Source organism: Physella acuta, unplaced genomic scaffold, assembly GCF_028476545.2.
Source record: "Physella acuta isolate Inbredline_101_S28 unplaced genomic scaffold, ASM2847654v3 ptg000280l, whole genome shotgun sequence".
Taxonomy (NCBI): Eukaryota; Metazoa; Mollusca; class Gastropoda; family Physidae; genus Physella; species Physella acuta.
The window spans coordinates 314,820-341,982 of NW_026731799.1; the positions used below are offsets into that span (position 1 = coordinate 314,820).

Here is a 27,163-nt window from a genome sequence, read left to right on the forward strand (position 1 = left end):
AAGTGCTACACAGACCCACAAAGACCCACCTTACTGCTGCACAGACCCACCTGACTGCTACACAGACCCACCTTACTAACACACAGACCTACGAGACTACTACACAGACCTACGAGACTACTACACAGACCTACGAGACTACTACACAGACCTACGTGACTACTACACAGACCTACGTGACTACTACACAGACCTACGAGACTACTACACAGACCTACGAGACTACTACACAGACCTACGTGACTACTACACAGACCTACGTGACTACTACACAGACCTACGAGACTACTACACAGACCTACGAGACTACTACACAGACCTACGTGACTACTACACAGACCTACGTGACTACTACACAGACCTACGTGACTACTACACAGACCTACGAGACTACTACACAGACCCACCTACGAGACTACTACACAGACCTACGTGACTACTACACAGACCTACGAGACTACTACACAGACCTACGTGACTACTACACAGACCCACCTACGAGACTACTACACAGACCCACCTACGTGACTACTACACAGACCTACGTGACTACTACACAGACCTACGAGACTACTACACAGACCTACGTGACTACTACACAGACCTACGTGACTACTACACAGACCCACCTACGAGACTACTACACAGACCCACCTACGTGACTACTACACAGACCTACGTGACTACTACACAGACCTACGAGACTACTACACAGACCCACCTACGAGACTACTACACAGACCCACCTACGTGACTACTACACAGACCTACGAGACTACTACACAGACCTACGTGACTACTACACAGACCCACACAGACCCACGAAACTACCACACCGACCCGTGTGATTACTTTTTAGACCCGCCCTCTGCCCCCGCCTGTAGTCACAACATGGCGGATCTAGCCCAGCCAATGGGTGTGCGAATAAATTCCAGTTTGTGTTTCAGTACGGGGACATTGACCTATTTATATCACATCTATAACTTGCAAGAATTGTTTTAAATACCTGGCCCCGCGCTACATGTTGCCTGAATTCACGGACACGCACTCAACTCACGCCTGAATTCACGGACACGCACTCAACTCACGCAAGCAGAAGGTAAAAAAAGTTGCCATTGTGAGCAGCTGTGTGCTGTATACAGGTGAGTACGTTTTTTGTGTGCACGTGCATATGTTGATATGCGTAAAACTCGTGCGTTAATTGAGGAATGTCGTTTATTTCTGCGTGTTAATTTGTATTTTGTTTTAACGTTCAGTTTTTAAAATGTCTTAGTTTTACAGTTTAGCTTCAAAGTCTTGGGACTTTGTTGCATAACTTAAATTTTTGTTTTGATACGAGTTTTTCTTTATGTTCTTGGGCTGCCTGAAATTTAACGAGTGTTAATTATTGCCGAGTGTCCACAAAACTAGCTGACGTTAATTTTCTAAATTAATTAATTCACGAGATTCAAAAGGAATTTTAATTCTTGAGTAACGTGCAGTTAAAAAACAACACGATCTTCGCTGCTAATGTAAAAGTGCAGACATAACATAATACAGTTGATTCTATCGGGACACCTTAGGGCGTTTAGTCTGTCGCGTTGTGGGAAGTTTTAAAATATTTGTATGTGGTGACATATAAAGATAGTAGCTACAGAACGACATAAATTGTCATGTACTTTTTAAAACTTTTGATGTGAGTATTAAATTATCAGAGTATAAAAATAACGAGTCAAAACTTTGAAATGCAGATAGGAATGCATTAAATTGTAGGTGAGGTTTCTATCAAAGTCTGCATCTTTGCCTGTTTATGCCTGAATATTTCTTGCAGTTGGGAGTTGTGTTTGGCAGCGTGAGGTTTATAAAGGGATGATTCGATTTTAAAAAAAAATTGAAATGTTTACATTAATAATGGGGGGGGGGTGGAAGGTAAACAACACGTCACTCAGAGAAGGGAGCTCACTTTTTTATTCCATCACGTGAATTTTTTCTACCACCGGATGTTGGTACTTTGTTGGCTAAGGTGGCTACACTCAGAGGGCAAGAAAGTTGAGCAGCTAAATCACGAGATTCTGCAATCGTGGGCTACCCGGGGGGTGGGGGGGAAGGGTGGTGACGAGGGCCTTTATCTTTAGCTGATATGTGTGACTCTTGACTCTTATCTCTAGCTACGAAATGTGCGACTCTTGACTCTTGGTAACCCGAATTGCATGGGCGGCTAACCGTCTGAGTCAATGGCTATTTGGATGGTTAGCCGCTTGAGCGTATTGCTATTTGGAAGACTAACCGTTTGCGCTAATGGCTATTTTCACGACTAACAGTGTGAGCCACTGGTTATTTGGACGGGTAACCGCTTGAGCCAATGGTTATTTAACCACTTTAGCCAATGTCTATGTGCACGGCTAACCGCTTTAGCAAATGGCTATTTGCACGACTAACCGCTTTAGCCAATGGCTATTTGCACGACTAACCGAGTGAGACAATGGTTATTTGGACGGCTAACCACTTGAACCAATGTCTATTTGCACGGCTAGTTGCTTGAGCGAATGTCTATTTGCACGGCTAACCACTGAGCGTACGGCTATGTGTGCGGTCTGCCGATCGGTCGTTCGACTATCTTGCACTATGATGAACCCACCCAGAAGGATGAATAAAGGAACCCTTTATTTTCTGGCACCGCGTCCAATGTGGACTGGATGTCATCTCAACTTTACCAGATGACAACAAAGCCACGCCCACCTTGTCACTGTCGAATTTGGCATTGACCTCTGACCTGACAGCACTGACAAGCGGCTAATTAACACTGGCACGTGCTAGATTTACGTAATTTTAATTAGCTGGATAGTTTATGGCTTTAATCTCCTTGTACAACCTGGCCAGATATTACTCGAGTAAGTTAAACTGGTCCAACTAATGCACTGGGAGAACTATCTGTAGATGTGGTGTCTTATGGGATATTTCACATAACAAAATTGACTAGCTATTACGTATAGTAGTGTAATGTGTATTATTTCACATCACAAAATTGACTAGTCATCGAGTTTTAGTAGTGTCTTATGGGATATTTCACATAACAAAATTTGACCATCGATTACATTTTAGATGACTATTGTTTACAGACTAATTTGTTATCAGATAGTTTCCAGTTTTTAATTAACTATTTTTTTCTAATTTTAATCGTGTAACAGATCAAGATTTTATTTTTAAATACTTCAATAATCTTTTGAAAAATGTAGATCTTAAAGATGATTATAAAAACTTTTTTTTTCAAATGAAATATCAGAATGTTTTGCTAAGTCTTAAGGCCGATACATGAAACTCTTTGGTTTATTAGAGAACAGGTCTAACAGGACAGACGTTTAGAGACGTAACGGTTATAGAAATGATTAGAAGTAGAATTGTGTCTATAGTCTAGGTACCCTATAAATAACCCGCCTACTTAGCTTAGTTAATAGCACGCGCGTCGCTCATCAATGTACACGCTGAGCAGAATGTCAAGTGTACAGTACTCGCCATGTTTCTATGAATAAATTATGTAAACATGAACACAGCACGTGTTGATAATGTGACCGTCGCTTTATGGTTAATGTGGAGTGACGTCATTAACTGCCGCGGTTGGTTAAAGCTGCTGATTGGCTGTGTTACGTCATCAGCGGAGTGATCTAATTAATTAATTTAGTCTCACGCCTCGTCATCACGGTAAATGGCGGGGGGGGGGGGTTAAAGTGCTGACATCACGCCTTACCCACACCGGTAACCTGCGCCCCCCCCCACCCACAACTAACCTGCGCCCCCCACCTACACCGGTAACCTGCGCCCCTTATGTTCGCCGCTAACAGTTAGTGCCTCCTACAAGATAAGCAAATGACTACCCACATCCAATATTTTGGCCCCCCCAACCCACCCCCTCCCACACACACACACACACAAGATACACTTGACAACACATCGCGACATATCTAAGGGACCCACCTGGTAAAATACGGATGTAGGCCACATTATGAAAGTAGAGATGTAGGTCACATTATGAAATTAAAGATGTAGGGCACATTATGAAAGTAAAGATGTAGGGCACATTATGAAAGTAGAGATGTAGGGCACATTATGAAAGTAGAGGTTTAGGGCACATTATGAAATTAAAGATGTAGGACACATTATAAAAGTATAGATGTAGGGCACATTATAAAAGTATAGATGTAGGGCACATTATGAAAGTATAGATGTAGGGCACATTATAAAAGTATAGATGTAGGGCACATTATGAAAGTAGAGATGTAGGGCACATTATGAAAGTATAGATGTAGGACACATTATAAAAGTATAGATGTAGGGCACATTATAAAAGTATAGATGTAGGGCACATTATGAAAGTAGAGATGTAGGGCACATTATGAAAGTAGAGATGTAGGGCACATTATGCGGGGATTATGTCGATTATTGAAGCATACTGTGTGTTGAATGGATGTCTTGTCCCGACTCTAAATGATTTGCGACATACCCGTCTCTTGTATGACCCGAGAACAGACCCATCTCGTTTGGATTTTAGATCCACAGTTGTTACTTTTTGGCTAAAAAATTATTTAACCCCTGACCCTTATTACAGTTTGACCTTTATATCAGCAGGTGACACTGTCCTTGACCTACAATGAAGGTCAGAGTGCTGCCATTGCTGTTGCTGGTGACGTGGATTGACCAGGCCGTGACCGTGACCCCGCTGTTGAACCACATGACCTATTCACAGATTGAAGGTCAGTGTCTTTACTTAATTGCCAGCCCATTTTAAAATAGCCATGAATCACATGACCTATTCGCAGATACCAATATTCTTAATCAGTTATCTCTAATCTTTGTGATGTAAAATATATAGTTCATGTATGCAATAGGGCTTGTAATTCTCGGTCTCTCTCGCTAAGAATTCGAGATCTCGTTAGCTTGGGCGAGTTATAAATTTTTGAACTAATACCCAAACATATGGCGACTACTTTTTTTTTGGATTTTAAAATACCTAGAGTACCCAAAATACAACAATAGATTTGAAAAGCTGGTTCCTAATGGTTCCAAGTTATTTCATATTTTTCAACCAATATTACAAATTTTATAACATTTGTGTAATAAGTACAAAATTACTTCCGGTTTCATTAAGGCTAGAAATAGTCAAAGAAATTATTGCTAGTAATATTATTGTAATTTAGCAATCACTTTTTTATTTGGATAATTAGAGTCATGGTGTTGTGGTGATTGGGGATGTTATATTATTTAATATAAATTCAATACTACGCTATACACCATAGATCACTATGTGTATTTGTATCATGGAAACAGTGGCGTAGCTACCGTAAAGCTAGCGTAAGCCAGGCATAGGGGCCCAAGGCAAATAGGGGCCCTTTTTCGAAAGTTTGAGGGGGGGGGTTGCAAATCGAAAGTCTGAGAGGGGATGCAAATCGAAAGTTTGTCCCCGGTCGCCGGGAAGGGTCGCTACGCCTCTGAGGGGCCCACTAACACTTTTTGAATAGGGGCCCAAAAATCCTAGCTACGCCACTGCATGGAAAACAGTTGTTTTAACTTTTATTGTTTTAGGCCTACTCTCACTGGCCATTCCGGTTGACATTAAAAAGAGGTTGAGTGCAGTTTTTGAAAAAATAATTCTAAACGGCTTTTCAGTGGCTTATATTCGGTACAAAAATCTATAATAATAGTTTCGCTGTCTGTCTATCTATCTATCTATCTATCTATCTATCTATCTATCTATCTATCTATCTATCTATCTATCTATCTATCTATCTATCTATCTATCTATCTATCTATCTATCTATCTATCTATCTATCTATCTATCTATCTATCTATCTATCTATCTATCTATCTGTCTGACAAGAACGCTCTAGAGAAAAGACAAGCAATTTAAAAACATGCATAGTAATTCGAAAAACGAAGTATGACGTCGACACATTTAGCGCACAGAGTAGAAAATAATCTCACAGTAATATAATGACGTCATTGATTCTGGCGTAAACATTGAATTAAGAGGAAATGTTGTCTAATCTAAGTGGTTTGCGTGAAGAGTTTCTTGCATACAATTCTTCGGGTAGGGGCGAAGCCCCACCCCCCGCGTAAGAACGTCTGAGCCCCTCCCCCTCCCCAACTCAAAAGAAATTTCTTCATCGATACTCTATAATAAAATTACCGCCTAATTAATGTGTCTAATCTCAAAAGTGGTTTTCTTGCAATTTCTTTAATGCAATTCTTCGGGTAGTGGCTAAGCGCGACACCAGTGTTTCTTTCAGACTTTTTCCTCCCCGGAAAGGGGTGGGGGTAATTGAAATTTTCGGGGGCGGGGGTAGAATTTTCGGGGAGGGGGGCGGACACTGGAAAAAGTATATAATTATATTTCGTTGAATGGGACGGTAGACATGTTTTTTTTTTGAGAGTGGGGGGTGGGGGGGTGGGGTGGGGGGGTGGGGTGGGGTGGTTTCCTCATCGATACTCTATAATAAAATTACCGCCTAATTAATGTGTCTAATCTAAAAAGTGGTTTTCTCGCAATTTCTTTAATGCAATTCTTCGCGTAGTGGCTAAGCGCGACACCAGTGTTTCTTTCAGACTTTTTCCTCCCCGGAGAGGTGTGGGGTACTTGAAATTTTCGGGGGCGGGGGTAGAATTTTCGGGGAGGGGGCGGACACTGGAAAAAGTATATAATTATATTTCGCTGAATGGGACGGTAGACATGTTTTTTTGGGGGGTGGGGGTGGGGGTGGGTGGGGGGTGGGGGTGGGGGTGGGGGTGGTGTGTGTGTGGGGGGGGGGGTGGGTTGGTTTTAGTTTAGAGAAAAGAGACAGCACTATCAACCTAGCGCCCGGTGTATCCTTCCTCAACGGGCCATTTTTCTCGTATAAAAATAAGTGTAATCGATGGTTCCCAAACGGCTTTAATTTAAAATAATGCAACTATAATTTTATCGCATGTCGTATGTTTTAAAAGATTTTTTCAAATATTTAGTTTTATTACATAGACTTTTCCTATTATAACATTTTTACCGATAAAAGAATCCAGTGACGACTATTAATATGATATCAAAATTGTAACAACGTTTAGGACAAGTTGTTACGAAGTACGGAGTAGATATAATAATAACTGCAGCTTATTTATTTTTTTAAATCACAATTTTACGTAGGCTATATTTTCTTGGAGCTAGCGTACATCTAATAGTCTATCATTATTTTTGTTTACGACTATAAATAACTTAACTACAGTGTAAGCAACTTTTCTAGTTAATCTTTATCTATTTCATTAAAATATTCACTTTTGGTTTGAAAAATATTAGCTGGCAAGTACGAGAAGTTTGTGACCTACTTACAAGCCCTATTAATTATTCTGACACTATACATGGTTTAGCATTCACCCAGGCACTATAGTGTTTCAGCTTAACATTTCTCATTGAATACGGTTTCATTGGTACACTTAGGTTAGATATAGTTATCCTTTCATCTGACTCCACACAACTTCTCTCTGTTTATCTGACTCCACACAACTTCTCCCTGTTTATCTGACTCCACACAACTTCTCCCTATCTGACTCCACACAACTTCTCCCTATCTGACTCCACACAACTTCTCCCTGTTTATCTGACTCCACACAACTTCTCCCTGTTTATCTGACTCCACACAACTTCTCCCTATTTATCTGACTCCACACAACTTCTCCCTGTTTATCTGACTCCACACAACTTCTCCCTATTTATCTGACTCCACACAACTTCTCCCTGTTTATCTGACTCCACACAACTTCTCCCTGTTTATCTGACTCCACACAACTTCTCCCTGTTTATCTGACTCCACACAACTTCTCCCTATTTATCTGACTCCACACAACTTCTCCCTGTTTATCTGACTCCACACAACTTCTCCCTGTTTATCTGACTCCACACAACTTCTCCCTGTTTATCTGACTCCACACAACTTCTCCCTGTTTATCTGACTCCACACAACTTCTCCCTATTTATCTGACTCCACACAACTTCTCCCTATCTGACTCCACACAACTTCTCCCTGTTTATCTGACTCCACACAACTTCACCCTGTTTATCTGACTCCACACAACTTCTCCCTATCTGACTCCACACAACTTCTCCCTGTTTATCTGACTCCACACAACTTCACCCTGTTTATCTGACTCCACACAACTTCTCTGACTCCACACAACTTCTCCCTGTTTATCTGACTCCACACAACTTCTCCCTGTTTATCTGACTCCACACAACTTCTCCCTATCTGACTCCACAAAACTCTCTGTTTATCTGACTCCACACAACTTCTCCCTATTTATCTGACTCCACACAACTCACTGTTTATCTGACTCCACACAACTTCTCCCTGTTTATCTGACTCCACACAACTTCTCCCTGTTTATCTGACTCCACACAACTTCTCCCTATTTATCTGACTCCACACAACTCTCTGTTTATCTGACTCCACACAACTCTCTGTTTATCTGACTCCACACAACTCTCTGTTTATCTGACTCCACACAACTCTCTGTTTATCTGACTCCACACAACTCCCTGTTTATCTGACTCCACACAACTCTCTGTTTATCTGACTCCACACAACTCTCTGTTTATCTGACTCCACACAACTCTCTGTTTATCTGACTCCACACAACTCCCTGTTTATCTGACTCCACACAACTCTCTGTTTATCTGACCACACAACTCTCTGTTTATCTGACTCCACACAACTCTCTGTTTATCTGACTCCACACAACTCTCTGTTTATCTGACTCCACACAACTCTCTGTTTATCTGACTCCACACAACTTCTCCCTGTTTATCTGACTCCACACAACTTCTCCCTGTTTATCTGACTCCACACAACTTTCTGTTTATCTGACTCCACACAACTCCCTGCTTCTCTAAGATAACGCGTTACACTAATGGAAACTAAAGGAAACTCATACCGTTTACTTATGACTTCTATTGTTTTCCTCGAACTCTTCCATGTTTTTCACGATTTCCTCTGACTCCTCCCAATTTCCACACTCTCCTCTTGCCCCTCCCCTGCAGATTACAAGAACCACCCCTGTACACGCAGCTGTACTGACGACGGTCAACCAATGACCTGTGACTACAACTTTCTAGTTGAGCATTACCACACTCTGACCAAGGCTTGTTGGAAGTGAGTCTTTTTTTTGCCCGGGGGGGGGGGCATTTTTTGTATATGTCCAGGGTAGGTGACACGTGTTCAGAAAGTCGTTAAGTGCAGTAGAGTATGTCAACAAACTGGAGGTCAACGGGGTGGAGGTTACATAAGTCACCTTGCCTAAAGTTGGTCGGTGCTGTTTGAGATTATGCGGCTAAAAAAAGTTATTTTTGTCAGGGGCCCTTTTGTCGGATCAATAACGCGTCTCGCTCGTTGCTTCTGTGTGTGGGAACGTTCGAAGATACGGAGCGGTGATTTCATAATCTTTTTAGATGTTTATCTTCTTCTCCACTTCCTTTGTCCAGCAAGGTGTTGAAATATTTTCTCTTTATGTCATCCAATAATAAACCGAGGTGCGCTGTGCATCACCACCCCCTCCCCTCCATCCCCTGCTCTTGTAGCTTATCCTAAAATCAACCCGAGCCAGTTGGCTTACATTTTTAGTGCTAATTCTTACAAAATCCTGGCCTGACATTAGATCTTCAATGTGATATAAATCAAGAAACTTACAGGACCCAAACTTGACTGTATTGGGCTACCCTCGGCTACCGTGCGTCACGCTTGGTTAGATTACCTTGTTGCTGGAAGTTTGTTTATGTCTGGTTCACTGCTCCTCTGATACGCATCAGTGAATTCCTTGATCAAAGATATGTTTTTGTCCTGTCACCTGAAGTGTATTCAAACTTTCTGAAAGGTAGATCGGCCTATATTCAAGGTGTTGTAGCGACCGCTAACTTACGCAACCTACCGCGACTGTCACTGTTGTAGCGGCCGCTAACTTACGCAACCTACCGCGACTGTCACTGTTGTAGCGGCCGCTAACTTACGCGACCTACCGCGACTGTCACTGACGGTGGCTGCAGCCAGGCCTGTTATGGCTGGCAGCCAAACCAGATTGACAGCTAGACCAGGTTAAAGTGGTTGCTACGATGTAGGGTGGGAACACCTGAGGTTTAGCCTCGACCAACATTGGCTAAAGTGCGTGAAAGGTAATTTGGAACCAGGGGTAGGGTGGGGGTGATAGGGGTGTTAACCCACTCCCCCCCTCCCCCCCCCCCAACAAATAACTCTCCAAAATAACAGCTGTCCTATTTTAAGATACACCTTCATTGGCTCATGTAGGACGCAACACTTTGAATTTCATGTTTACATGTGTGTGTGTGTGTTTGTATGTGTGTGTTTGTATGTGTGCGTTTAAGACATTGCACAGATACTACCCCCGGCCATTTCTAGCTACCCTTCATCGTCCCCCGCAGCAATTATCCCCACCCCTATCGATTACCCCCACCCCACGTTGGAAACTTACACCTTCCCCTCCCTTGTCAAAATTCAAGAATGTTATTTACAACAAAATCCAACTTCACAAACAGGAGTAACAAAAAAAAACATTTTAGGGTCAATCCGTGACCCTATCCCTACCCGTAAATCTATCCCTTACCTTATCGCCATCGCCAACACTATCCTTATCCCTATCCATATTCTTATCCCAACCCTATTGTAATGAAGTCATTCGTATAGTTGGTACTATGGTTAGATGTTAATGACTGCAGTGAGAGGTTAAACAGTTGTGTGGTGAATTAGACACATCAACAGTAGATTACTTGATTGTTAAAGAAGACACCAAAACTATCTCAATTCAGCAACTTTAATTTAATGGATAGTGAAACTTAACACTACATGATAGTCTTAGTATGGTCTAAAGAAGACACCAACACTATCTCAACTCAGCAACTTTAATTTAATGGATGGTGAAACTTAACACTACATGATAGTCTTAGTATGGTCTAAAGAAGACACCAACACTATCTCAACTCAGCAACTTTAATTTAATGGATGGTGAAACTTAACACTACATGATAGTCTTAGTATGGTCTAAAGAAGACACCAACACTATCTCAATTCAGCAACTTTAATTTAATGGATGGTGAAACTTAACACTACATGATAGTCTTAGTATGGTCTAAAGAAGACACCAACACTATCTCAACTCAGCAACTTTAATTTAATGGATGGTGAAACTTAACACTACATGATAGTCTTAGTATGGTCTAAAGAAGACACCAACACTATCTCAACTCAGCAACTTTAATTTAATGGATGGTGAAACTTAACACTACATGATAGTCTTAGTATGGTCTAAAGAAGACACCAACACTATCTCAACTCAGCAACTTTAATTTAATGGATGGTGAAACTTAACACTACATGATAGTCTTAGTATGGTCTAAAGAAGACACCAACACTATCTCAACTCAGCAACTTTAATTTAATGGATGGTGAAACTTAACACTACATGATAGTCTTAGTATGGTCTAAAGAAGACACCAACACTATCTCAACTCAGCAACTTTAATTTAATGGATGGTGAAACTTAACACTACATGATAGTCTTAGTATGGTCTAAAGAAGACACCAACACTATCTCAACTCAGCAACTTTAATTTAATGGATGGTGAAACTTAACACTACATGATAGTCTTAGTATGGTCTAAAGAAGACACCAACACTATCTCAACTCAGCAACTTTAATTTAATGGATGGTGAAACTTAACACTACATGATAGTCTTAGTATGGTCTAAAGAAGACACCAACACTATCTCAACTCAGCAACTTTAATTTAATGGATGGTGAAACTTAACACTACATGATAGTCTTAGTATGGTCTAAAGAAGACACCAACACTATCTCAACTCAGCAACTTTAATTTAATGGATGGTGAAACTTAACACTACATGATAGTCTTAGTATGGTCTAAAGAAGACACCAACACTATCTCAACTCAGCAACTTTAATTTAATGGATGGTGAAACTTAACACTACATGATAGTCTTAGTATGGTCTAAAGAAGACACCAACACTATCTCAACTCAGCAACTTTAATTTAATGGATGGTGAAACTTAACACTACATGATAGTCTTAGTATGGTCTAAAGAAGACACCAACACTATCTCAACTCAGCAACTTTAATTTAATGGATGGTGAAACTTAACACTACATGATAGTCTTAGTATGGTCTAAAGAAGACACCAACACTATCTCAACTCAGCAACTTTAATTTAATGGATGGTGAAACTTAACACTACATGATAGTCTTAGTATGGTCTAAAGAAGACACCAACACTATCTCAACTCAGCAACTTTAATTTAATGGATGGTGAAACTTAACACTACACGATAGTCTTAGTATGGTCTAAAGAAGACACCAACACTATCTCAACTCAGCAACTTTAATTTAATGGATGGTGAAACTTAACACTACATGATAGTCTTAGTATGGTCTAAAGGAGACACCAACACTATCTCAACTCAGCAACTTTAATTTAATGGATGGTGAAACTTAACACTACATGATAGCATTAGTATGGTCTAAAGAAGACACCAACACTATCTCAACTCAGCAACTTTAATTTAATGGATGGTGAAACTTAACACTACATGATAGTCTTAGTATGGTCTAAAGAAGAGGGAAAACTTGTTCATCAATAGCGGCCAGCCTTAGGGTCCAGCCCTACCACACTTCACAAAACAAACCACGTCTACATCCTCACAAGGCTGACGTTCAACTCTACTAATTCATTCTCATGGCCTCACCCTCAGGAACCCTGACCCCAACCCTGACCCCTGCCTGACCCCTAGCCCTTACATAGCTCTCAGCTTCACCCTCAGGAACCCTGACCCCCAGCCCGCACATAGCTAGGTGGGACGAGGATACCTACCTTCCTATCAGCTTACGGCCTGTCCCAATTCAGGTGAGGGACGGGAGACGGGGGGGGGGGGGGACAACCCACTAGCATCAACAATTGACTCAGTTATAACACCTTAACCATAAACCTAGCGTATTAAGCCATTCCTGTTATCTGTCTCTTTTACCTGTATTTATCACCTATGGAGTTCCAGGGTCACCCCATGGGTCATGGAACCAGTAAGCCACGCCCTGAAGTTCCCCAAAAACAAATTGGGTAACCTGCATGTTAAAGATTAGATTCCTTTTGAGAACCACTTGATCTACATCACAATTTGCTACAATGTACACAACTTTTGCCCCGCCCCACATCCACCCCCGGGCTAAAGTTTGCACTGGGTGTGTGTGTGTGGTGGGAGGGGAGGGTTGCACATCGGTGCACTCTAGCGTGTATCGTCCACATGAGACGTAACTAAGTTGTTTATAGCACCCCACTCTAGCGTGTCGCGTTACGTAGGACGCTAGCCCCGGATCGTGGGAATATGTTTAGAGAACATTTGTATGGAACATTTGTATAGGATACTTGTATTGCACATTTGTATTGACTACCTAGCCACAATAATTCCCACTTACCTGTCGTAATGCCCACCTGATTCCCACCAATCTGCTCTACTTAAATAATGTCCACCTACCTATCCTAATGCCCACCTACTCGTCCCAATGCCCATCTACCTTCCCAGTGTCCACCTACCTGTCCTTATGCCCCAATCTGCCCTAATGCCAACCTACCTGTCCTTATGCCCCAATCTGCCCTAATGCCAACCTACCTGTCCTTATGCCCCAATCTGCCCTAATGCCCACCTATCTGTCCTTATGCCCCAATCTGCCCTAATGCTCACTTACCTGTAGTAATACCCCAATCTGCCCTAATGCCTACCTACCAGTCCTTATGCCCCAATCTGCCCTAATGCCCATCAACCTGTCCTTATGCCACAATCTGCCCTAATGCCCTCCTACCCGTCCTTATGTCCCAATCTGCCCTAATGCTCACTTACCTGTAGTAATGCCCCAATCTGCCCTAATGCCTATCGTGTCCTTCCAGCTGCCCAATCACACCAGACGACTGTTACAGACCCCACTGTGTGTATGCAGACGGCGGTCAGCGCGGGATTATCACGGTCAACCGTATGATGCCAGGCCCATCTATACAGGTAGGTTAGTACAGGTAGATACAGGTGGATATGGGTAGATAGTGGTAGATACAGGTGAATATAGGTAGATATAGGTAGGCTGGTACAGGTAGATACAGGTAGATACAGGTAGATACAGGTAGGTTGGTACAGGTAGATACATGTAGATACAGGTAGGTTGGTACAGGTTTGTACAGGTAGATACAGGTAGGTTGGTACAGGTAGATACATGTAGATACAGGTAGGTTGGTACAGGTAGATACATGTAGATACAGGTAGATACAGGTAGATACAGGTAAATACAGGTAGATACAGGTAGATACAGGTGGATACAGGTGGATACAGGTAGGTTGGTACAGGTAGATACAGGTAGATACAAATAGATACAGGTAGATACAGGTGGATACAGGTAGGTTGGTACAGGTTTGTACAGGTAGATACAGGTAGGTTGGTACAGGTAGATACAGGTAGATACAGGTAGGTTGGTACAGGTAGATACATGTAGATACAGGTAGATACAGGTAAATACAGGTAGATACAGGTAGATACAGGTGGATACAGGTGGATACAGGTAGGTTGGTACAGGTAGATACAGGTAGATACAAATAGATACAGGTAGATACAGGTGGATACAGGTAGGTTGGTACAGGTTGGTACAGGTAGGTACGGGTATGTACAGGCGGTCAGCGCGGGATTATCACGGTCAACCGTATGATGCCAGGCCCGTCTATACAGGTAGATACAGGTAGATACAGGTAGATACAGGTAGATACAGGTAGATACAGGTGAATATAGGCAGATACAGGTGGATACAGGTAGATACAGGTGGATACAGGTAGATACAGTCAGATACAGGTAGGTTGGTACAGGTTGGTACAGGTAGATACAGGTAGATACAGGTAGATACAGGTAGATACAGATAGACTGGTACAGATATATACAGGTAGATACAGGTGGATACAGGTAGGTTGGTATAGGTAGATACAGGTGGATATAGGTAGATACAGGTGGATACAGGTAGGTTGGTACAGGTTTGTACAGGTAGATATAGGTAGGTACAGGTAGATACAGGTAGATAAAGGTGGATACAGGTAGATACAGGTAGATACAGGTAGATACAGGTAGATACAGGTAGATACAGGTAGATACAGGTGGATATAGGTAGATACAGGTGGATATAGGTAGATACAAGTAGATAGTGGTAGATACAGGTGGATATAGGTAGATACATGTGGATACAGGTAGATACAGGTAAGTATAGGTAGGTTGATACAAGTAGATAAAGTAGATGCAGCAGCGACAAAACCCTGCCCTATGCCCTGTGCGTCCCCCTGGGTTAATGCCAGATTTGTTTGTGGTCAGCACTTCTTCCATCTCTCTCCTCCACATTACCTGCCTTCCATAGACTCCATCTCAGTGCTATTTTTGTTTGTTTGTCTGTTTGTTTGTTTGTTTGTTTGTTTGTTTGTTTGTTTGTTTGTTTTTTTGTTTGTTTGTTTGTTTGTTTGTTTGTTTGTTTGTTTGTTTGTTTGTTTGTTTGTTTGGTATTCACAAGACAAGACCCAGCCAACGCATTCTCCTTATTTCTCACACATTAACCTTTAAGCTGGTCCTCTTATTCGAAAATTATGGGATATCTTTTATAGCAGGGGAAGGAAATATTTGTAGTAGGATATCTTTAGCAAAACGCATCAAGTTACTCCAGAGATTATGGGATACATTTCACATTCAAATATGTTGGTCACAAGTGCACAATAAGGACAACGGAATTTAGATGAAAAATATACACAACACCACTCACAACATCACCACCATCAATACAGCACAACTCTCAACATCACCACCATTAACACAACACCACTTTCAACATCACCACCATCAATACAACACAACTCTCAACATCACCATCATCAACACCACTCTCAACACCACTCCCAACATCATCACCATCAATACAGCACCACTCTCAACATCACCACCATCAACACAACTCTCAACATCACCATCATCAACACCATTAACACCACTCTCAACATCGCCACCATCAACACCACTCTCAACATCACCACCATCAACACCACTCTCAACATCACCACCATCAACACCACTCTCAACATCACCACCATCAACACAACACCACTCTCAACATCACCACCATCTACACCACTCTCAACATCACCACCATCAACACAACACCACTCTCAACATCACCACCATCAACACCACTCTCAACATCACCACCATCAACACAACACCACTCTCAACATCACCATCATCAACACCACTCTCAACATCACCACCATCAACACCACTCTCAACATCACCACCATCAACACAACACCACTCTCAACATCACCACCATCAATACAGCACCACTCTCAACATCACCACCATCAACACAACACCACTCTCAACATCACCACCATCAACACCACTCTCAACATCACCACCATCAACACAACACCACTCTCTACATCACCAGCCTCAACACAACACCATCATCAACACAACACCAGCCTCAACACCACTCTCAACATCACCATCATCAACACCACTCTCAACATCACCACCATCAACACCACTCTCTACATCACCAGCCTCAACACAACACCACCATCAACACAACACCACCATCAACACAACACCAGCCTCAACACCACTCTCAACATCACCATCATCAACACCATCAACACCACTCTCAACATCACCACCATCAACACCACTCTCAACATCACCACCATCAACACAACACCACTCTCTACATCACCAGCCTCAACACAACACCACCATCAACACAACACCACCATCAACACAACACCAGCCTCAACACCACTCTCAACATCACCATCATCAACACCATCAACACCACTCTCAACATCACCACCATCAACACCACTCTCAACATCACCACCATCAACACAACACCACTCTCTACATCACCAGCCTCAACACAACACCACCATCAACACAACACCAGCCTCAACACCACTCTCAACATCACCACCATCAACACAACACCACTCTCTACATCACCAGCCTCAACACAACACCACCATCAACACAACATCAGCCTCAACACCACTCTCAACATCACCATCATCAACACCACCATCAACACAACATCAGCCTCAACACCACTCTCAACATCACCACCATCAACACCACTCTCAACATCACCACCATCAACACCACTCTCAACATCACCACCATCAACACCACTCTCAACATCACCACCATCAACACAACTCTCAACATCACCACCATCAACACAACACCACTCTCAACATCACCACCATCAACACCACTCTCAACATCACCACCATCAACACAACTCTCAACATCACCACCATCAACACAACACCACTCTCAACATCACCACCATCAACACCACTCTCAACATCACCACCATCAACACAACACCACTCTCAACATCACCACCACCAACACCACTCTCAACATCACCACCATCAACACAACACCACTCTCAACATCACCATCATCAACACCACTCTCAACATCACCACCATCAACACCACTCTCAACATCACCACCATCAACACAACACCACTCTCAACATCACCACCATCAATACAGCACCACTCTCAACATCACCACCATCAACACAACACCACTCTCAACATCACCACCATCAACACCACTCTCAACATCACCACCATCAACACCACTCTCAACATCACCACCATCAACACCACTCTCAACATCACCACCATCAACACAACACCACTCTCTACATCACCAGCCTCAACACAACACCACCATCAACACAACACCAGCCTCAACACCACTCTCAACATCACCATCATCAACACCACTCTCAACATCACCACCATCAACACCACTCTCTACATCACCAGCCTCAACACAACACCACCATCAACACAACACCACCATCAACACAACACCAGCCTCAACACCACTCTCAACATCACCATCATCAACACCATCAACACCACTCTCAACATCACCACCATTAACACCACTCTCAACATCACCACCATCAACACCACTCTCAACATCACCACCTTCAACACCACTCTCAACATCACCACCATCAACACAACACCACTCTCTACATCACCAGCCTCAACACAACACCACCATCAACACAACACCAGCCTCAACACCGCTCTCAACATCACCACCATCAACACCACTCTCAACATCACCACCATCAACACCACTCTCAACATCACCACCATCAACACAACACCACTCTCTACATCACCAGCCTCAACACAACACCACCATCAACACAACATCAGCCTCAACACCATTCTCAACATCACCATCATCAACACCACTCTCAACATCACCACCATCAACACCACTCTCAACATCACCACCATCAACACCACTCTCAACATCACCACCATCAACACCACTCTCAACATCACCACCATCAACACCACTCTCAACATCACCACCATCAACACAACTCTCAACATCACCACCATCAACACAACACCACTCTCAACATCACCACCATCAACACCACTCTCAACATCACCACCATCAACACAACTCTCAACATCACCACCATCAACACAACACAACTCTCAACATCACCACCATCAACACCACTTTCAACATTACCACCATCAACACCACTCTCAACATCACCACCATCAACACAACACAACTCTCAACATCACCACCATCTACACCACTTTCAACATTACCACCATCAACACCACTCTCAACATCACCACCATCAACACCATAAGCATTACCGGCCCCAAGTTTACATGAACCTCTCCCGATGTGCTGATTATAAAAACTAATTAATTATGCGAGCAGTGTGGCGCAACAGACAGCAAGACATTGACACCTGACAGGTGGTGTAGATCTGTTTCATCATAGTAAACTACAGCTGACTTTCAACAACCAGCAGATGTTAACTAAACGACGCTATAAGGGCACGATGCTTATATAAATATATATAAATATATATATAAATATATGTAAATTTATATATATATATATATATATATATATATATATATATATATATATATATATATATAAAAATTTATATGTATATATATATATATATATATAAATTTATATGTATATATATATATATATATATATATATATATATATATATATATATATATATATATATATATATATATATATATATATATATATAAATTTATATATATATATATATATTTATATATTTATGTATATATATATATATATATATATATATATATATATATATATATATATATATATATATATATATATATATATATATATATATATAACCCCATAGTATCTGTATTCTCCAATGGTCGCACCTGTGGCCCACCTTTAAACAGGGGCCCACCGTTAGACAGGGGCCCACCTTTATGGCCGTCACTGCTGGGAAGAAAAAAAATAATGTTTATGGTTGAAGGCTAATTCTGATAAGCATGAATGAGTTTCATGACTAGCGTTGTTTTGTCAAACACCTGAGAGGTGGGTTAATGGGTCGCCAGATGAATCACAAACTTGTTTGACCTCAAGGTAGTTCGCGGGGCTCAAGTTTTCCTTACACCAGGTCCCTAACTAAGTGATCGGTGGAAGGTTCTCAATCTATGGCCAGCCATAAGTTACGTCAGACTTTTTACGTCACATTTGTTACGTCAGACTTGTTACGTCAGACTTGTTACGTCAGACTTGTTATGCAAGCGGTCTGATAGGCTTGAGATTTTTTTTTCTGTGGGGGGGGGGGGGGTAATTTAAACTTCTAAAATGACTCATACAAACTTACCCGTAAACACACCCACACACACGAAATTAATTTTTTATCACTATCCTGAGAGTTAATCGATTGAGTTTAGTTTTAAAAAATTATTTATTGGTCCAAAATTTTGTTTTGTTTTTCACCAAATGAACAACATCCTTCTCCCATTCTGTCAACGAACTAACCCCCCCCCCCTTGTTGACTTGACCCCCCAGGTGTGTGAGAACGACACGATCAGGGTTCGAGTCCACAACAAGATGGAGCAGTCCGAGGGCACGTCCATACACTGGCACGGGGTCCTCCAGCACGGCACCCCCTACATGGACGGCGTCGCCATGGTGACGCAGTGCCCCATCCCCGCACACTCCTCCTTCACATACGTGTGAGTAGTTCTCCGTCACGTGATCCATTGGACAGGAGTCTGGTCTTGTGACATCATCAATCGTGTGACGTCAGTAAATGATCTGATGTATTATTGTGATGTGATGTCGTCTTTGAGGAGAGTTCTAGTGACGTCAATTTAGTGATTTTTTTTTTCCATTTATTATGCGTTTTATTATATCCACACCATGACCACACGCTGCAAACATGCGCAACATCATTAAACATTATCATCACCATACATACCTTCTACATTTCCACATCAACGTGCGATGTTAACATCCACACCATGACCACACTGTGTACACATCCACACCATCACCACACTGTGTACACATCCACACCATCACCACACGATGTACACATCCACACCATCACCATACGATGTAAACATCCACACCATGACCACACTGTGTACACATCCACACCATCACCACACTGTGTACACATCCACACCATCACCACACTGTGTACACATCCACACCATCACCACACGATGTAAACATCCACACCATCACCACACTGTGTAAACATCCACACCATCACCACACGATGTAAACATCCACACCATCACCACACTATGTACACATCCACGCCATCACCACATGATGTAAACATCCACACCATCACCACACGATGTACACATCCACACCATCACCACACGATGTAAACATCCACACCATCACCACACGATGTAAACATCCACACCATCACCACACTGTGTACACATCCACACCATCACCACACGATGTAAACATCCACACCATGACCACACGTTGTACACATCCACACCATCACCACACGATGTAGATATCCACACCATCACCACACGATGTAAACATCCACACCATCACCACACTGTGTAAACATCCACACCATCACCACACGATGTAAACATCCACACCATCACCACACGATGTAAACATCCACACCATCACCACACGATGTAAACATCCACACCATCACCACACGATGTAAACATCCACACCATCACCACACGATGTAAACATCCACACCATCACCACACTGTGTACACATCCACACCATCACCACACTTTGTACACATCCACACCATCACCACACTGTGTACACGTCACCAGGTTCAAGGCCAGCACCCCCGGCACCCACTTCTGGCACGCCCACTCGGGTCTACAGCGAGCAGACGGCGTGTTCGGTCACCTGATCATCCGGCAGACGCCCAGCCGCGAGCTGCACAACGGCTTCTACGACCTTGACCTTCCCGAACATGCGATCCTCGTCACGGACTGGTGGCAGCTGGACAGCCCGCCCAGCTTTGCCAGACATCACCATAGCAACGGGACCAACAAGCCCACCACTGTACTCATCAACGGTCAGTTAACTCCCCTCGCTAATGCTCGACATTCTAGAGAGTTCCATCTGTATCAGTGACCTCGGCATAAGGGATGTTGTGGTCAGCACTAAGCCCATCCGCCCTCAGCATATGGATGGTGTGGTCAGAACTCGAGACTTTCGTGTTGTCAGTCGTATGCGCTACCATCCGACCACCACGTCCCTCATTTAAGATTGGTAGGGATATTTGAATCAACGACATTTAGCTTATTTTATTCAATGACTTCATAGTTTAGCTCCAAACCAAATCAAGCTGGAAAGAATGTAGGCCTATATGTGTAACTTTTGTAGAAAACAATGCTACGATTGCCGTGTCCTCAGCTCGCAACATTTTCTTCCAGGGAAGGGGAGGCTGGAGTCACCCTCGGGCCCAATCACCAAGACACCCCTCGAGGTGTTCCGTGTGACCCCGGGCAAGAGGTATCGCTTCAGGGTTGCGAGCAACGGCATCTTGAACTGTCCACTCACCGTCTCAGTCGACGGTCACGTGTTAGAGGTCATCGCCAGTGACGGTCAGCCGGTCAAGCCGGTCGCTGTTAAGGCTTTTGTGATCTTCGCGGGTGAAAGGTCAGTGGCCATGTTGGGGAGAGGTCGATAGTTGAAAGGTTAGAGGTTGTGTGGGGCAGAGGTTAAAATGGCGCGTGGGTCAGAAGTCAAATGGCGGTTCATATTGTATACTGTGGTCTTTTTGTCTTGTGGTCCTATAGATCTGTGGTCTTGTGGTCCTGTAGACCAATACTCCTAAGGTCCTATCGACATGTAGTCTTGTGGTCCTCCAGACCTGTGGTCCTACAAACATATGGTCTCCCATGGCCTTCTGCAGAAACCTCTGACCAAAAAATCTCTTCAGGTACGACTTCGTGTTGACAGCCAATCAGAGCGTTGGTCAGTATTTGCTGCGCGTGCAAGGACAGCTGGACTGTGGGCCGGCATTCAACAACGCCACGCAGACGGCCATTGTCATATACGATGGGGCTGAGGATAACAAGACAGTGGCTAACCCACCCCCCGTGGAGGGGAAGGTCAGTCAGACGGTCGTCTGTGTGAATGTGTGAGTTTGTGTATGTGTGAGTGTGAGTGTGAGTGTGAGTGAGAGAGAGCGAGTGTGTGTGTATGTGTGTGGGAGTTCGTGTATATGTGAGTGTTTGTGTAACTGTGAGTGTGCATGTGTGTGTATGTGTATGTCTATAAATGTGTGTGTATGTGTGTTTGTCCCGTTAGGTCGTATAGCAAGCCTAGACAACTTCTATCAGTGACAGTGTATTTCAACCTGCTACCTGTGACCTACTTTCTTTAGCTTTCGTCTGGAACCTCTGACCTACTGTCTCTACCCTACAAGTGATGACCTACTGGCCATGACCTACTACTACTAACTATGTCCTACAACCTATAGCCACGACCTACAAACTTTGACCTAGCTATGACCTACTGTTAACAAGCTTGTCCCAGCTTGACCTTGACGACCAGTTTTGACCTTGCAGCTGTTGAACCCGGTCAACTCAGGCCCCACCAACACCACCATCCTAGTCAGCGAGCTGCGGTCAATGCGGGACGATGACGTGGCACTGACGCGGGCACCGGATGTCACCTTCGTTCTGGCCATGGATTTCAAGGCCATCGACAACCCCAGGTTTCACAACCCTGTGTATTATAACACGCGCGACGTGAGTAGTCGAGAGTGCGTGTGGAAGTGTCTGTGGGTGTAGGTGTGAGTGTAGATTGTGTGTGTATAAATGTAGATGTGGGGGACAGGTGTGTGGAGGACTTCGGTGTGTGTGGATGGTCATTAATATAATGAATGTGGTCATTAATATAATGAGTGTGGTCATTAATAAAATGAGTGTGGTCATTAATAAAATTAGTGTGGTCATTAATATAATGAGTGTGGTCATTAATATAATGAGTGTTGTCATTAATATCACGAGTGTGGTCATTAATATCATGAGTGTGGTCATTAATATAATGAGTGTGGTCATTATTGTAATGAGTGTGGTCATTAATATAATGAGTGTGGTCATTATCATAATGAGTGTGGTCATTAACATAATGAGTGTGGTCATTAATATAATGAGTGTAACCCACCAACCTCATTCCAAAAGCATGTCTGTGACAGGATGAATATGACAGTGTGAATGTGACACTGTGGTTGTGACAATGTGACAAAACAGTGTGATAGTGTTACCACATGACTGTGACATTGTGACTTTGTGACTTTGATATTATGAATGTGACAGCGTCACACCATAAAAGTGTCAATTATTCCCCCCCCCCTTCCTCCCGTCCCCTTCTCCTCTAGTTTCCTCAAGGCAAGCGCCAACTCCAGACCCCCCAGATCAACGATATCAGCAACATGCTGCCCCCCGTCCCGGCCCTCCCACAGTACAGCCAGGTGCCTCAGGTAATGACGTCACTCACACAAAAGTAATTATAAACTGAAAACGTGTATTTTTATCCATTCATAACATTTCGAAAGTTATTTCGGAAATCATGCTAAGGGGAGCAACCAAGTAAAAACAAATAAACACATTGTATTGCCACGATTACCTCCGTTTTTAGAAAATTGTAAGGGAAGCAACCGAATAAAAAGATTATTCTGAACATTTAGTAACGATAACCTCCCTTTGTTGGTGGAAGCCATTAGGTTTTTTTTTTATTATTTAAAATTGTTTTATCACGAAATGTGAATGGAAGTACCGTTATAAAATGGACATTGAAAAAGTTTTCCCGATTACCCCCCTCCCCCCTACAGGACATGTTATGTAGTGAAGTGACCAAGGGCAAGAACTGTTCTGTCGAGTACTGTGAATGTCTACATCTGCTGAAGGTGCAACTGGGTCAGGTCGTGGAGATGTTCCTCATCGACCAAGGTCACATCTGGAATGCCAGTCACCCCACCCACCTGCACGGTCATGGGTTCAGGGTACTAGCCATGGATAGGGTGAGTTCATCTTGCTGACTGTGTGGTCACATTCCTTCTTTCCTACTGAGTAGGCCTTTGTGTGCGGATTTAGCTAAGGGTATGTGTAGCCCTTTATATTTGTGTAGCCCTTTGTGGTATTTGATTAGCCCTTTTGTTCCAGCTGGATGCATCCATCTACGCCAAGTACGTAATGGATCTGGATAAAGCAGGGAACATAACCAGGAACTTGCGGCAAGCCCCAATCAAAGACACAGTTACCATCCCTGACGGCGGATACACACTAGTTCGTTTTGTAGCGGACAACCCAGGTAGGGGAATAGGGCAGTGGGCTAATAGTGGGTTAATTGTCTACCAGGTGGTAGAATAGGGCAGTGGGCTAATTACTAGACGGGTGAGTAGGGCAGTGGGTTAATTGTCTACCAGGTGGTAGAATAGGGCAGTGGGCTAATTACTAGATGGGTGAGTAGGGCAGTGGGCTAATTACTAGGCCGGTGAATAGGGCAGTGATTGGTGTGAGTTATTTCTTGTTCAAACTGTGGTGCGAGTGAGTGTTACCATATTATTCTCCACCACTCTACTGACCTAATGTTCCCTGACTAACCAATCTACTGACCTAATGTTCCCTGTCTAACCACTCTACTGACCTAATGTTCCCTGTCTAACCACTCTACTGACCTAATGTTCCCTGTCTAACCACTCTACTGACCTAATGTTCCCTGTCTAACCACTCTACTGACCTAATGTTCCCTGTCTAACCACTCTAATGACCTAATGCTCCCTGTCTAACCACTCTACTGACCTAATGTTCCCTGTCTAACCACTCTACTGACCTAATGTTCCTTGTCTAACCACTCTACTGACCTAATGTTCCCTGTCTAACCACTCTACTGACCTAATGTTCCCTGTCTAACCACTCTACTGACCTAATGTTCCCTGTCTAACCACTTTACTGACCTAATGTTCCCTGTCTAATCACTCTACTGACCTAATGTTCCCTGTCTAACCACTCTACTGACCAATTGTTCCCTGTCTAACCACTCTACTGACCTAATGTTCCCCGTCTAACCACTATACTGACCTAATGTTCCCTGTCTAACCACTCTACTGACCTAATGTTCCCTGTCTAACCACTCTACTTACCTAATGTTCCCTGTCTAACCACTCTACTGACCTAATGTTCCCTGTCTAACCACACTGACCTAATGTTCCCTGTCTAGCCACTCTACTGACCTAATGTTCCCTGTCTAACCACTCTACTGACCTAATGTTCCCTGTCTAACCACACTGACCTAATGTTCCCTGTCTAGCCACTCTACTGACCTAATGTTCCCTGTCTAACCACTCTACTGACCTAATGTTCCCTGTCTAACCACACTGACCTAATGTTCCCTGTCTAACCACTCTACTGACCTAATGTTCCCTGTCTAACCACACTGACCTAATGTTCCCTGTTCCCCAGGTATGTGGTTCCTGCACTGCCACATTGAGTATCACGTCGAGATAGGGATGGGTGTCCTAATCCAGGTCGGTGAGCCATCGGAGTTCCCTCCAGTTCCCAAGGGGTTCCCCACCTGCGGCAGCTGGGAACCAGAGGAACCAGAGGAACCTGGACCTAAGAGCAGTTCCCCTGCTGTGACACACCTGACATTCGCCTGTTTGCTGTTGCTTCTATGCTGTATAGGTTTAATATTGTAACTTTAGACGAAGCTTCCACATTGGAACTGCTATCACCCTATACCAGTATAATTCTGATTATGACTGTTCTAAGATCACCATAAGTGTAATGGTGACTTTAATAAGCCATGACGTTGTATAAAAATTCACTTCCCCCAAATGTATTTCCATTGGCAGTTATTTCCACCAGTTGTTGTTTCCCCGTGGTTGTTACCTATCCTTATTACTTCCCCTTACCTTTTATGTCCAAACTTTTGTTTCCCTTGACTTTTCCCCCACTAGTTGTTATTCCTATGTAGTTATATCCCCTTAGCTGCTAATCCCCAAAGTTGTTATTTCCCTGTGCTCATTTTACTTAATGATTACATATCATTTATGATGACTTAAATTTTGATAAAAGCACAATTTGTTTTATACTCATATGTAAATTTTAAATATTTGTACATATATTTTTCTACAATTAAATCAATTTTTTAATTTTTAACCCATTGTTTTTTAGTTTTTTATATTACTTTCTGACTTGGTAAGACATATGACATTCTCAAACAAAATTTCAACCAAACTTTTTAATTTCTCTAACGAATCTCCCATGCATTGCAGCATAAAAACAGATATTAATTAGCTAGGAGCATAAACAAACAAAAGACTTAAACAACTAGCAGATAATTTATATGAATAAACAGCATATATATATATATATATATATATATATATATATATATATATATATATATATATATATATATATATATATATATATATATATATAAACCCCAACATACATAAACAGCACACAATCAAAAACAAACATACATAAAATAAACAGCACATAAACCTACACATACAAAAAAAGCATACACGCATAAACTAAATTTTAGTTAAACACTGGATGCTTTAGAGTCACTCTTCCATTAGCAGTACCAAGATGTATAAGACAATAATTGTTGCTGTTAACCAAAAAAAAGCTAACATGCAGAGGTACCTGCTACACTTTTTGAATAAAGTGGTACAGAAATA

The 27,163-nt window shown here is 42.6% G+C and overlaps 1 protein-coding gene across 1 annotated transcript; it reads left to right on the forward strand.

Annotated features, from left to right (window-relative positions):
* Nucleotides 1–915: 915 nt before the first annotated feature.
* LOC131939461 (uncharacterized) lies at nucleotides 916–26,611 on the forward strand. The gene is made up of 13 exons (XM_059297763.1): nucleotides 916–1,142; nucleotides 4,603–4,727; nucleotides 9,036–9,147; nucleotides 13,958–14,066; nucleotides 20,016–20,182; nucleotides 21,282–21,532; nucleotides 21,894–22,119; nucleotides 22,403–22,574; nucleotides 23,034–23,216; nucleotides 23,849–23,950; nucleotides 24,302–24,490; nucleotides 24,633–24,780; nucleotides 25,932–26,611. The coding sequence occupies exons 2-13, from the start codon at nucleotides 4,625–4,627 to the stop codon at nucleotides 26,165–26,167; spliced, it is 1,998 nt and encodes a 665-aa protein (XP_059153746.1). The 5' UTR covers nucleotides 916–1,142; nucleotides 4,603–4,624; the 3' UTR covers nucleotides 26,168–26,611.
* The last annotated feature ends 552 nt before the right edge of the window (nucleotides 26,612–27,163 follow it).